We start from the raw sequence: 13,574 nt of genomic DNA on the forward strand, positions 1-13,574 counted from the left end.
TTACATACATTTGTTAAGGTCTCATTGTAATCTGTGAGATGGATCACAAACGAAGAGGTGAATGATACAAGCCAGTGCTCTCCACGCATTTTGATTCCCAGGGTACTTTTTGTGTAAATTTGCATCCTCAAGATGATTTCTCAGATGTAGTCATGAGCCCTTCTATCAAGTGAGTTTACATCAGCAAATTGGGCAAGCAAATCACAAGAAGTTATTTCCAAACCTAAAGCCCAGGATGGGCTGGGTCAGGCCCTAGTCACCTGCTTTCAGTTGCCATCATCACAGACTTCCTGGGTATCTCACACTATTCATTGTGAAAATAAAAAACACCCCAAGTCTTACACCAAAATATAGGCTCTTAGAAGTATGCTTTTAGTTTTTAAAAATAAGACATTTTGGGGGGTGGGGGGAATCTGAGATACAGTTAACACTTGTTTTGGCAAGATAGCAACAAAAACCAATAAAGTATAAGCTATGTATCCAAATGCAGAAGTCATCAAAGAACCAGTTTATCAGGGGAAAAATCCACACTGAACAAAAGATACACTATGTCTAAATATTTTGAAATTGTAATTTGAATCAAGAGTAAAATTGATTGAAAAATTTTGCTCAGTTTTTGCTAGAGATTAAGTGTACCTTTTCCTGCTTCCCCCAAATAAAATGGTAGAGCTTACTTATCACTCCCCAAAGTTTCAGTTTTCTCTCAATATAAAGCAAGAGCTACATACACATAATAAAATGTTTATGTTAATGTAGTAATTCCCCTGGCTCATCCAACGTGCAATGCACATGACTTCAAAGACTACAATTTGGGGCAAGCATAGAAAAAATGAAAAAAATAATACACAATTCAAGTTTCAAAACCTGTTCTTAAAATTATTTAGAGGACACCCAGGTCATTTTAACATCTCAGTAAGTTAAAGGTGTTGCACTGTCATTTGATTATCAGTCCACCTTGGCATGGGAAGAATGTACATTACCAGATGCCAATCTGAGGGACTAGAAGTAAGACTTAAAAGTACTAACAGGCTCCAATAATCCTATCAGATTAGATGATGGTGCAACATTTTTTAAAGGAGCCAATTATTTCAGCTTACTTAAGTCATTCAGAGCCAAAAATCTGAAGAACGACCAAAATCAAACCTTTATTTTTATAACTGTATAAATGTGACCCAAATGTGTCCACCACTAAATTTTCAAAAAGAAACATGCTGTAAATAAGCAAACTACATCTGCTCACTGATATGTGTATGGACTCCCTAGATGTCTTGTTGGGTTTAAATACAGACCACTCACAGCAATACATTTTTAGTAGAAAGTGTAGCATGACGTTAAGCCATTTTAGCTTTTGCACATACATGTTGCACTTCTGGCTGATGATGCAGAAAGATTCTCAGCATTACACTGTTAAGCTGGGCTGCACCCACCCCTTTAAATGGCATCAATATCAATGTCATCGTCCTTGTTGTCAGACTTTACAGCTTCAACTTTCGGTACACTGGCAGTCTTTGAATACACCACCTGATAAAATGAAGATTTTTGATTGTAAACCTTTATCCCAGTAAACCCTTGTAAAATAAAACCACTAAGAAGTCAATGGTCAACAAAGGACAAAAACTACCTAGAGAAAGCCATTATTCTTCATGAAAATTTGTGTGTATGTAAAAAGTAAGTTAACCCTCCGCAGCCTAACAGTACCTTATTTTTATGAACGATCAACCCTATACTTACGTTAAATAAACTCTCCCTTTGGAAATTCAGACAATGTTTATTTGGAATCAATGCCTGGGGGTAGGAGAGATTTCCAGCACCTTTTCTATTAATGTGATTACTTTCCAAATTAAGAGGCTGTATTACCCAATACTGGCATTTTATAATTCTCAAACACCCACCACTAACACTGTATTTAATGATTTCCCCAGCGTTTACCTCAATGTTCTCATCTTCATCATCATCTTCACCACCGGAAGATTCTTCCTCTGCTTCCTTCAACCATTTTATAAAAGGTTCCGCTTTGACACGAATCTCTTTGGCAAGTTCTTTTGAGACATATTTCTTAGAGGCCTAAAAAGTGTTCAGTATAATTTTCTTAGTTCAAGGAATTTAAAATAATGCGAGTCATTTATATAATTGCCCAAATACATCTCTTTGAGGGGACTGGGCCACATCCTAATCTTGACCCCTCAGCAGAATAAATGTATTCAGCACAAGGTTTTCTAGAAACCTTACTAGAAAGCTACCATGATGAGAATCACCCTACAGGTTATACCACTCAAGCATGTACAGACTAGGTATTAGTAGTTAACTACTTCTTCCAAAAAAGCCCCAATACTTCTAATCTTAAAGAGCCATTTAAATATTCCCCACCTTTTCTGACCAGCTAATGATGACTTCTTCCTCCAAAAGGTCTGCATCATACATCTCCTTCAAGATATGTGGAATCTTGGAGATGAGCTGAGCTTGATGCATTGCTACCACACACTCCAGGCCATGAAGAAGGTACCGTTGAGCTTTTTTGTTGTTGTGACAAAACTGCAAATAAATATCTCAGCATTAACAAGCTTTCTTAGATGTTTTAAGCTGACAATTCTAATATATGTTCTAAACTTATTGCCTTAGAAATTGTTCTTTGAAGCCATGCCCTACAGCAGTCATTCAGAGAGATCAATGCTTAAAGATCTCTAATTTACTTTACGTATAAGGGACTACATGCACCAATTTCCAGGTACTCCCATTCCTGTTAAGGTAGGTCAATTATCTCCATTTTCAGGATGACAGTACAAATAAACGAGGTTAAATCAGTATTTCCAAGGTCACACAGCTGTAAAATCTTATGAATTTAGAATGATTCGCTTACTCGTAAGAAATGGCGCCTGTATTTCTTAATTTGCTCTCTAATTTTCTCATTAAAAAGAACTTCAGTCAAAACAAGAGGGCCCATGGCTTTTACATCCAGTCTTTCTGCTTCAGCTACAATTTCTTTGTCAGATGAGTCAATAACACCCTCTTCTTTCTTTTTCTGCAAATAAAAGGAAGCAATTCAGTGAGATGGAAGCACATTTTGCTCTAGAGATACCATAGTCCCTGCTCTTACGAACTCTTCCCCTACCTAATTCAAGAAGGTTCTAGGACTTCTAAATAATACACACCTGCCGAAAACAATGCCTGGAACCACCCTCAAAAAAATTTCGGAATAGAAGTAAAGGTGAGACTTGTATTTGAGTATTTCAAAAGGAAGCATGGAAAAAACACAACAAACTACCTGCCAAGTACCCAGCTTAAAGTAATATCTAACAAAGCTCAGGGATGGGTAGAAGCTGATTTAGTATGATCACGAAATGTTTAACTGTTCTTGAAGCAAGCATTTCACCTTAACAAAATCAAACAGGATATTGACACGCTCTTCAACAGTCCTTTCTAAATCATCACTGAGGGTTAAAACTTTCGCGTGGTCACTGATTTCGTCCATTCTTCGCCTTTGAGCTTCCTCTGTTGTATCCTCCCCCCAATCATCATCTTCCTCTTCTTCCTGTTTTTAAAAACAAAACTGCTTGGCCAAAAAAAACGACCTTATAGGTAATAAAAAGAAATCCCAGATTTCTAGTCAACAACATCAACTTCCCACTAAACTTGTGTTCACATTAGTTTAGTCAACGAATAGCACCTGGAACCCAATATACTGATGTATTGTTCACTGAAGAGCAGTTCATTTCTGCTCACCTCAACCAAAGGTCACACTGTACACAATTTTAGTGCCCACCACACCCATCAACCTTGCACTGACCACAGCATGCGGAGGACTGATTTCACTGGGTGGTGGTGGTGGTGGTGGTGGTGGTGTCTCACTGCTGGACATGGAACCATTTTCCTTGTCTTTGCCCTTTCTATTTTTCTTTTCCTTCTCTTTCTTTCCTGTACCACTGTCACTATTCTCTACAGGGACAAAAAGGAAATAAAGTTTAGTACCGTAACTTATATTACACCTCATCGCCCATCGTGAACATTTAAAATCTTGCCCTTTTGCTTTGAAACCCTCCCCTCAGAAAACCACACACAGAATGCTACCTATAATTCTAAATGAATTCACAAATCAATTTCATCCACTATATTTCACAGGTAAGCAACTCAAGCTGAGAATGGAATGTCCCTACCTATCAGTGGTATTAACTATTGGGTAAAATTAAGACTGAATGGTAATACCTCAGAAGACCAGGTAATTAAAGTGGCACTCACGACCCTCTCCTTCCATCCGTCATGAACTTAAATAAGGGTATTTCTTAACCGCACTTTAGTCAACAGCTGGAACACTGTTTAAGCCTATATAACGGCTCGTCTCATGGAGAAGAGAACACCGGAATAGGTTAGACTTTCTTGCTATAGCAAGCTCAAATTGTGTCAGAGTTTTGATCATCTGCCACAGAGTGTTGCTTGCATGCTCTAAAACCACTTTAGCTTAATGAGCAAAGACCCACATTTACAAAAGTTTTCCAGAAGTCGATCCTTTACTAAGATCCCATTACAATTTGCTTTACAGTATGTCATACACACTGAGACAGGTCTTGAAAATCGAGAATGTGGTACAGTTTAATTGGCAGCCTGTACTTCACCTTTAACAATACATAAAACAGTACATTTAACAAAAAAGTTCAAAATTCAGTAAAATATGGCACAATGACTAGAGATTTCTTAAACAGTTGACCTTTGGACAACACAGGTTTAAACCGCACAGGTCCATTTACATGGAGTTTTTTTTTCCTCAATAAATACACACTACAGTTTCACACCATCCATGGTTGGTTGAACCTTGGATGTATAAGGCTGACCCTATTGTTATACGCAAATTTTCACTTGTGCAGGTATTCAAAGGTCAACCTCACTCCAGTTTTACAGCAGTAAAGAAACTTCCATTGTTTCCATCTATCAGGTGCTTTATGCCGAGATTTTAGAAGTTATCATAAGCACTTACCAGGTGGGTTTTTGAGAATGAATGTGCAGAGTTTATGATGTGTGTCAAGCATGCCTCGATAGCCACAGGCTTTACAAGAATTACCTATTGTTTGTTTCTTTGGATTGACATGCTGCCAAAAAAGCAAAAATAAGTTATGTCAACCATAATATATGATGAAAATTCTGTGAGGAACAAAATATGAAAAGATCTAACCATCAAGAGGCATCTAAAACACAAGTCTAATATCAAAATAATTCCTTTTTTTAACATGAAATCAGTATGGAAATACCTGCAAAATTTGACGTTCGCTCTGCCTTCCCGGGAACATAATTTGCTGACATCACAGAAACAGATACAGTTTTTTCTTTTACTGACAAAAACCTCAAAGGCACTCACCAGATCCGTTTCAGGATTCTCACACTCAGGACAAAGAACAAATTTTTTAATGAATCCATCCAACATGTCTTGCAGCTTATTCGCCTCATGAGATCCATTGACAATGTAACGGTCATTCTTAACATCAAACTGGGTCTGTGCTCCCAGTTCACAACCAAAATATTTGGTGGGATCTATTTGGGGGAAGAAAATCTGTTCATTACAGTTAACTAAATTGATCTTTGGCTGCTCACCCTCATTTATACAAATATCACTCTGTATTTTTAAGTTGCTAGGTTCAAAAATGTGTTGCCCAGACAGTTTATACTAGTAACAACTAACACACCAATGCGTTTTAAGCCCAAATTTCCACTCGACCCAGAAGTTAACCAACATACAATTCAGGCAAGATTTTGCGGACCAAAAATTATCACGTTTGTGTCAATAAAATGCCTCTTTAGACTTCTTTCAAGAGGCATTACTTACACGTTGGAGGCCGATTAAGCGCTTTGGCTACGTCAACCATGTTGACTATAACTGTCTTGATTCCATTTCCTTTGCCCTCAACCTAAAGGAAGTAAGAAGTTTAATTTTGCGCGTCTACCCCGGGAGAAGCAATCTTCAATAATCTATGAAAGAAAACTTAGGACTTGCTACTAAAATGAAGATGAACGTTACCTTGGCAATCAGACGGGGCATCTTGTAGCGATAGAACTGGTCTGACACGCTGCGGTTGACGTTGACAGACATTTTGGCTTATTAGTGGCTTTATCAATAAGATGAAGAGATCTTTGATTGCAACTTTTTGGTATCCTCTGTCTGGAGAAGAAGGGATGACATAAACGACTGCAAGAGTTCTCGGTCTCTGACATGAAAAATTTTTCGCCACTGAGGCTGTAAGCTTCTTGCTTGTATGCTATGTTTCCCCAATACAGGTACCAATGGCTGCGCAACAGCTCTGAAAGAGAGGAGAAAGAACAAACAAATCCCCCACGTTTAACGCGATCCCTGCATTAAGACACCTCCCTGTCCTTTCCGTTTAATCACACCTAAGGCTCCAACGTTAAAAGCATCTGTGCTACGCAAAAACCAGTTCTCAGACTCACGTAACACGGGACACCTGCAGCAACATAAAAGGCCTCCATTTGGACGCAGATGTGATTCTGGGAGCCACCAGACTAAAACGACAACCAACTACGGCGCTTCAGCTGCTCTGGGTTTTTATCCCACCAGTCACCACGTCAACGGTCGGCTTCGGCCGAGGAGCCGTGCTTTAACGACCGCCGAGGAACGAACACAGACAGGCGTCTCCTCTCCCCAACCCAGTCCGCGTTGTCAACAAACTTGTGATACATTCCTCGACGACGAAAGTCTGTACAACTGTTCTTCACGGTCAAGGTGCGCCTTCGGCAGCCAGGGCTTACTCCAGAGCCACCCGTCCCCAACTACACCCACGGAACCCGGCCTCGCGGGACGCCGCGGAGCGTGCGCGGACGCCCGGCCCCGACCGTGACCCCCTGTCCCTTCCTCTCTACGCACACGCACCCGCAACCTTCGCTCCCGTCCCCGCGCCCGTCGTTCCCTCCAGGGCTGTCAGGGATGAGCCGGAGGCCCCCGCGAGGCGGGAGCGGCGGAGGCGCAACGTCGCCAGCTTCTCCGGCGCCCGCGGCAGCCCCGCCATGTGCGCCGCCCGGCGGGGGAAGCGAAACCGGCCGAGGGCCGCCGGCCCGGCCGCCCCCGCCCCGCCGCGGCGATGACTCAGGAATGCAGCAATTAGGCCTGAGTCAGCCCCGGGCGGCGGCGGGCCCGCGCGGCGCGCTCCCGCGAGGCCGGGGTGGGGTACAGGTGGGGGTGGGGTACAGGCGTGGGCGGGGGGCGGTGTGAGGACAGGAGGGGACGCGGCGCCCGGCCCCGCCGCCCGCCCGCCCAAACTGCGCCACACACGCGCGCTCACACACTCAAGCGCGCGCGCGCGCGGGTCACGCGGCGCGCCGCCATCTTGTGCGGCCGCCATCTCCCCGCCGGCCCGCCGACTCACCGTTTTCGTCAAATAAAGACATAAACCCAACGCTGCTCGCCCGGGACTGGGATGAAGTGAGGCGCGCGCGAACCCGAGTCCGAGGAGCGGCGGTGGAGGCGGCGGAGGCAGCGCAGCGAGCAGCGGCCGGGCCAGGCGCCGCCGAGCAGCGGGGAGGGGCTGTCCCAGCGACGTCCGGGGTCCACACCCTTCAGCGCCCGGGGCCTGGCGACCTGGCGCGGAGAGAAGGCGCAGTGAGCCGCGGGCGTCGGGGAGCCTTCCCCGCCAGCCAGCGGCCCGCGGAGGTCGAGGGTGCGGGGAGAACGGGGGACCGGGCCTGGGGCTTCCGCCCCTCCACCGGACTCACCTCTGGAATGTTCTCGCTGTGACTGAACAACGCCGCCGCCGCGCTCAAGCTACCCTCGGCCCCAGCGCCCGCCCCCCGCGCCAGGCCGCACAGCCCATTGGCTGGCCGTCCACCCGAGCTCGCTCCTCATTGGCCAGCATTTCGCGTCAGTCGCGTCTTTCCCCGCCCCTTCTGCTTCCTGAGGCTCCGCTCGCCGCCTCGGCCCGCCTCCAGCCCTGCAACCCGGCTTCCTTCTCTCGCTTTCCCCTCCCCCGCTTTTCCCAGAGGCCTTCGCGGGCTCGCGAGAGTGGGCGGGCCGCGGCGGGGAAGCTCTGTCGCTGTCTCGCGCTTTGTCGGTTTGGGCGCTCGAGGAAGATGGCGGTTGTCCCCCCTCCCCCGCTTGTTTGGCAGCGGCGTTGCGGCTCCCGAGGCCGCGTTCCCGCACGAGTTCCCGCTCCGGGCGGGGGAACTCTCGGGGGTTTCTCTCTGCCCCTTCCGTTCCTTGGGGACGCCCGTCGTCGAGTCTTGAGAAAGAAGTTGCTTTTCCTCCCCACTCCCCTAGGCCTGGGCAGAGGGCGAAGGTTGGAGGGCCTGGGTGTTTCGTCCCAGGTGCCGCCTTTTATCCTCCGAAGCTCAGGTGTGCGTGGCCGCGGCGATCGTGACTCAACCGCCCGCCTCGCTCCCTCCGCGGCGCCCGGCCTGCAAGCCTAGTTTGGCTGGTCGCTCACGTCCACCCGTTTTCTAAAGAGGAAAACACCAAATTAGTTCGTAACTCCGGGGCCTCCTGAACCGATCCTGGGGCTGGGGGGAGGGGGTCCTCCATGTTCTCGTGCTCCACCGTCACTTTGCTGAAAATAAGCCTCACATCAGGTTACCGTTTGTGGAATCCTCCTCTCCAGTGTTTACAAATTGACCTCCTTGCCCGGCAAAGGAAAGCCGAAAACAGGTGTTCCTAACGATGTTCCAGTGTATTCGCTGGAAAACGATTACTATTTACAAAGAGCCTCTCACATTTTAGTTCTGTTCATATGATTACAGAAACTCGCCAATTCTTTCAGATACTTAATATTTTGTGTAAAATTTCGGTTGCGACTGTAAAAATGCACTGAGTCCACTCCGAAATGTGAAAACATACTTGACTCTAGAGCAAGAGCCAAATAACTGAGCGGTTGCAGCAGTGTCCTGGGCGGCAGTGTGGTTTCCCGGATCTGGATGAAATAGCAATGTTACTGAGGACAGGGTGAGGTGGATAAGGGGCTGACCTTTGTTTTACAACATTCGAATTTGCAAGGTTAGAATTGAAAGATGTTTTGATTTTTATCAAAGTTGAAGATTACTCTGACATGGTTTTATAAGCTTTGTAAGCCACTTAAAAATTGACAGTGTCGGTTTCCCTGGTGGCACCGTGGTTAAGAATCCACCTGCCAATGCAGGGGACACGGGTTCGAGCCCTGGTCCGGGAAGGTCCCACATGCCGCGGAGCAACTAAGCCCGTGCGCCACAACTACTGAGCCTGTGCCCTAGGGCCCGTGCTCCGCAACAAGAGAAGCCACCGCAATGAGAAGCCCGGGCACTGCAACGAAGAGAAACCCCCGTTCCCCGCAACTAGAGAAAGCCTGCATGCAGCAACGAAGACCCAAGGCAGTCAAAAATTAATTAATTAAAAAAAATTGACAGTGTCAGTGGGGAGAATTAATCAAAGGGATGATCCAGAATTGAGAGAAGTGATTTGTTCATTGCTGCAGGGGCTTCTGTTGTAATCACACAGTGTATACGTTGGTGTGTAATCGTTAAACCAAATGCATAATGCTTTATGGGTACCCGGGTTCCCGTCAGACAAACTAGAAAGATCCCAAATGCGCCTCTCTGGTTCTCCCTGGGGTTTGACTTAGCAGTACTGAAACTGAGTTTTTGCATGGCTGCAGACAAATGACATTATTTTAGAAACTTGAAAATGTGGACATGAAACTACCTGAGGTTAGAGGCCTGCTTCCACAGAAAAGTTTTTTTTTAACAACTAAATACAAAGTGATCACTTTTTTGTGTAATGTTTGATGGCCCCATATTTAATTTCATTAAAGAAGCTTGTACTAATTTTAACTTTAATTTTTAGTATGTGTACCATTCATTGTGTCTAATCACGGACAACGTTTAAAAACAACTCAAACATAACCATTTGTTGAATGCTTCTCGTAACCTAGGATTTTCGAAGTCCTTTGAATACACTATCTTATTTACTTCTTTGACCCATGAGGAATTTTTAGTCCCATTTTACAGATGAGCAAATTGAGGCTTACCGGAAAAAAGCAACTTGCCGAAGATCATACACTAGTAAGTGGTAGATCTAGAATTTAAACCCAGATCTGTCTGATCCCAAAGTCTGTTCCCTTAACCATTGTATGACACAGCCTCTCCAGATGAATATAACCATAAATAAAACTAGGCAATTTGCATGTGTAATCCCATTTAATTCTTTAACAATTATGTGAGGGAGGGTTGTTATGCCCATCTTACAGGTGAGGAAAGAGACTCAGGAAGGTTAAGTAATTTTCCCAGTCACCTGTCTAGTAAATAGTTGACCGCGTTTGAACACTAGCTTGACGCCAAGCTCATTGCACAATTGCACCTCCCATTTCTGGGTCTCCACCACCTTTGGCTGCGTTTTTCCCCCAACCAGGTGCTCACAGTTTGCTAAATAATGGGTACTTGGTGCTTATGAAATCCTTGTCAAATGAGTGCCCGAATTAATGCATTTCAGGCAATGTCCTGGACGGCAAATATGAATAGCTATCAAAAAAGTAAGTTATTAAATTGGCTTTACGATTGTTTAGTTACGGGTGTATGTGAGTCTTTTTAGCATGAATTAGCCCCCGTAAGCAAGATCAAGTCTGTGTGGACTGAGAACCTTGTGCTTCTGAGCTGAGGGCCACTGAGGGGACCAAGGCATTGCCCTCTGTGATGGGCCTCCCTCTATGACATCCCTCTCTCAGCTCTCTCTGACCTCTAGCATACTTCTTTATTTTTTTTTTTTTTTTTTGCTGTACGCGGGCCTCTCACTGTCGTGGCCTCTCCCGTTGCGGAGCACAGGCTCTGGACGCGCAGGCTCAGCGGCCATGGCTCACGGGCCCAGCCGCTCCGTGGCATGTGGGATCTTCCCGGACCGGGGCACGAACCCGTGTCCCCTGCATCGGCAGGCGGACTCTCAACCACTGCGCCACCAGGGAAGCCCTCTAGCATACTTTTAAAGCTGTGTGCTATTAGTTAAGCTCCTGTCTCCCCTACTTGAGGATGGGCTACAGGGGATATGCCCCGTTCTCTTTCTAGCACAAGCCTGTAAGTGTACGCATAGGCAGACATTTGAAGCTGCTGGAAGGGAACCAAAGGTTATCTGGTGAGTACAGAGGTGGTGAAGGGTGTTGGCTGTGTTGAGGACTAGTGTCCTAAACCATGGTAATCTAATGCACCATATCAGTAAACATTTCTGAATTGCTAGGCAGCGAGGATATAGGCTCTGCCTACATCACAGGCCCTGCCCAGGGAGACCATGTGTCAACAAGCGGTGGCTAATATCTTCCTGGTGGACACCCGAGTGAAGCTTGTCCCGCTCCGTGGAATTGCTGGCCCCCTGGGCTGGGGTCTCCCTGCCTTTGTGCCTGGCACCACCCCCACCCCGAACCTCTGGCATTCATGGTGCTTCTTTGTAGTTGCCACTTCACTTGTCCATCTTCCTCATTAGGGTAACTAACTGGCAGACAGGAAACTTTTCCTTGAGGAGAACCAAGGCATTTGAACTTTGGCTGAGGACCAGGGACCTTCAGTTGCAAAGGGGACAGATGCCTCTGAGGAGAAGAGGTATCCAGGCGAGGTGTCACTGGGGACAGATGTGACATCTTCTGCCTCCCAAGTATATAACTCTGACCAGCGTCTCTCATGTGTCATTCCTTGAAAGAGAGAAAAAAGTGCGAAGTGGTATCAATTCAGTAGATGATGGAAAAACGTGGGTGACTCGGAGAGCAGGCCCTGCTCTGGAACTGGTTGTGTCCTGGTCACACAACACCTCAGGATGGGACAGTGACCACACTGGTGGCTTCTGGCTCGCCGCAGGTCCTTTCTTTAGGGAAGCAAGGTGGGTGCATGCTGAGCTGGACCCTCACATGCATGACTCTAGTGGCAGTGGGCTGTTGTGGCCCTACGAGGCGTGTGCGCTCAGAGGGCTGGAAGGGGCCCAGGAGTGCCCTGCAGCTGGCTCTCCCGCTGAGACCCTGGGTTCCCGCTCTGATTCCTGACAGCCATTTGCAAACCTTTGTGAGAGAACATCTTAACGTGTTCCCATCTCTGCCACACACTGTCCTCTTTAGCTGGGAGTCTGGCACAGTGCCAGCCAGTTAGCTCACTGAGTGCGGATGGGCCGTGGCCTAGGCCTTGTGATCAAGCACTGGACCCACGCCCCAAGGAAGCACATTCTCGGCTGAGTCAGCTGCCACTTTGGGTAGACTTGCCATCTACGTCTAGTTTTTGTTTTGTTTGTTTTTTGGGTTTTTTTGGCCACACCCTGTGGCATGTGGGATCTTAGTTCTGGGACAGGGATCGAACCCGTGCCCGTTGCAGTGGAAGCACAGAGTCTTAACTACTGGACCGCCAGGGAAGTCCCTAGGTCTAGTTTTTGACAGCAAATATGTATGGTTACCTTCTGGGCTCTGTGTTTCTTACAGGAGGCCTATCCTGCTCCTCTGTGTATGGCCTGGTTTTCCTAAGCCAGTGGTTCTCAAATGTGGGTGAGCATTAGAATCCCGGGAGAGCTTAGAAAAACATAGATTGCTGGGCCCTTCCCAGACTGGGATTCAGTAGGTCTGGGTGGGCCCAGAATTTAGATTCCTATCAGATTCCCAGGGGCTGCAGGTGCTATTTGTTCCAGGAAACACTTTGCCGTAAAGCCAGGGGACCATGTGACTTCGGAGTCCAGGGACCTCTTTTCCCCTCACCAGAGTCTCAGTAGCTTTCTTTTGAGATAGTCCACATGCAGTCTGGCAGGCTGTCTGTGAATTAAAATAAGTAAAGAAGAACAAAATTAATGCCCCATGACTGCATTGCAGCAGTGGTCACTAGGCCTAATGGTGAAGCTGTGGGACTGGCTGTCGGGAGACTTTGCGTTATACTGACCACGCCCATTAGAATTATGATAATGGTCCCAATGACATAGCATTGCTGCCGGAGCCCTGTCACCCGAGTTCTCTTATAGGCATCCTGACACCTCAGGGGGGTGGCAAGTATGCATGTTACCCCCTCCTCTGGTGGTTGGATAGAGTGAGCCTTGGAGAGAAGATTTACCCCAGGGTTGGGGTCAGGTGTCCTTACTCCCAGTTTTAGGGCCTTTCCCACATTGTAGGGACTACTTATCCTGCTTGGTGTATCCAGATTCTAGCAGTTTGCTTCTCCTCTTTTAGTCGGATTTCAGTGGCTCCAGTGCTCTTCTTCAGACACTTCAGCGAGGAGGTGGGATCTGAGGGCTGAGGATACATTTTCCTTTCGCCACTCATTTTCTTTTTTCTTTTTACTATATTAAAAATTTTAATTCTGTTCAGTAAAAGTCACCATACACAAAATAAAGAAAAACAATGGACTGTTACACACACATACTAACACACACACACAGTCTAAAGAGATAGGAAAGGATTAGTATTCAAAATATACAAAGAATCTTCTACAAATCAATAAGAAAAAGCCAAACAACCAAATTAAAAAATGGACAGAGAATACTAACAGTAGGTTTACAAGAGAAGAAATCTAAATGGCTGATAAAAATAGGAGAAAATATTCAGTCTTACTAAAATGGAGTGTCCACTTTGCCCAACTATCAACAGAATTTTAAACTCTGGCTTTGTCAGGTG

The 13,574-nt window shown here is 46.2% G+C and overlaps 1 protein-coding gene across 1 annotated transcript; it reads right to left on the reverse strand.

Moving 5' to 3' along the window:
• Nucleotides 1-401: 401 nt before the first annotated feature.
• On the reverse strand, nt 402-7,777 carry EIF5 (eukaryotic translation initiation factor 5). Its single transcript, XM_082647503.1, has 12 exons — nt 7,708-7,777; nt 7,362-7,573; nt 6,002-6,281; nt 5,810-5,891; nt 5,345-5,517; nt 4,967-5,078; nt 3,785-3,933; nt 3,371-3,529; nt 2,858-3,019; nt 2,368-2,532; nt 1,930-2,064; nt 402-1,521 (listed from the first exon to the last, which is right to left on the reverse strand). The coding sequence occupies exons 3-12, from the start codon at nt 6,071-6,073 to the stop codon at nt 1,432-1,434; spliced, it is 1,299 nt and encodes a 432-aa protein (XP_082503629.1). The 5' UTR covers nt 6,074-6,281; nt 7,362-7,573; nt 7,708-7,777; the 3' UTR covers nt 402-1,431.
• Between the last annotated feature and the right edge of the window lie 5,797 nt (nt 7,778-13,574).

Source organism: Grampus griseus (genome assembly GCF_964374135.1).
Source record: "Grampus griseus genome assembly, chromosome: 2".
Classification (NCBI taxonomy): domain Eukaryota; kingdom Metazoa; phylum Chordata; class Mammalia; order Artiodactyla; family Delphinidae; genus Grampus; species Grampus griseus.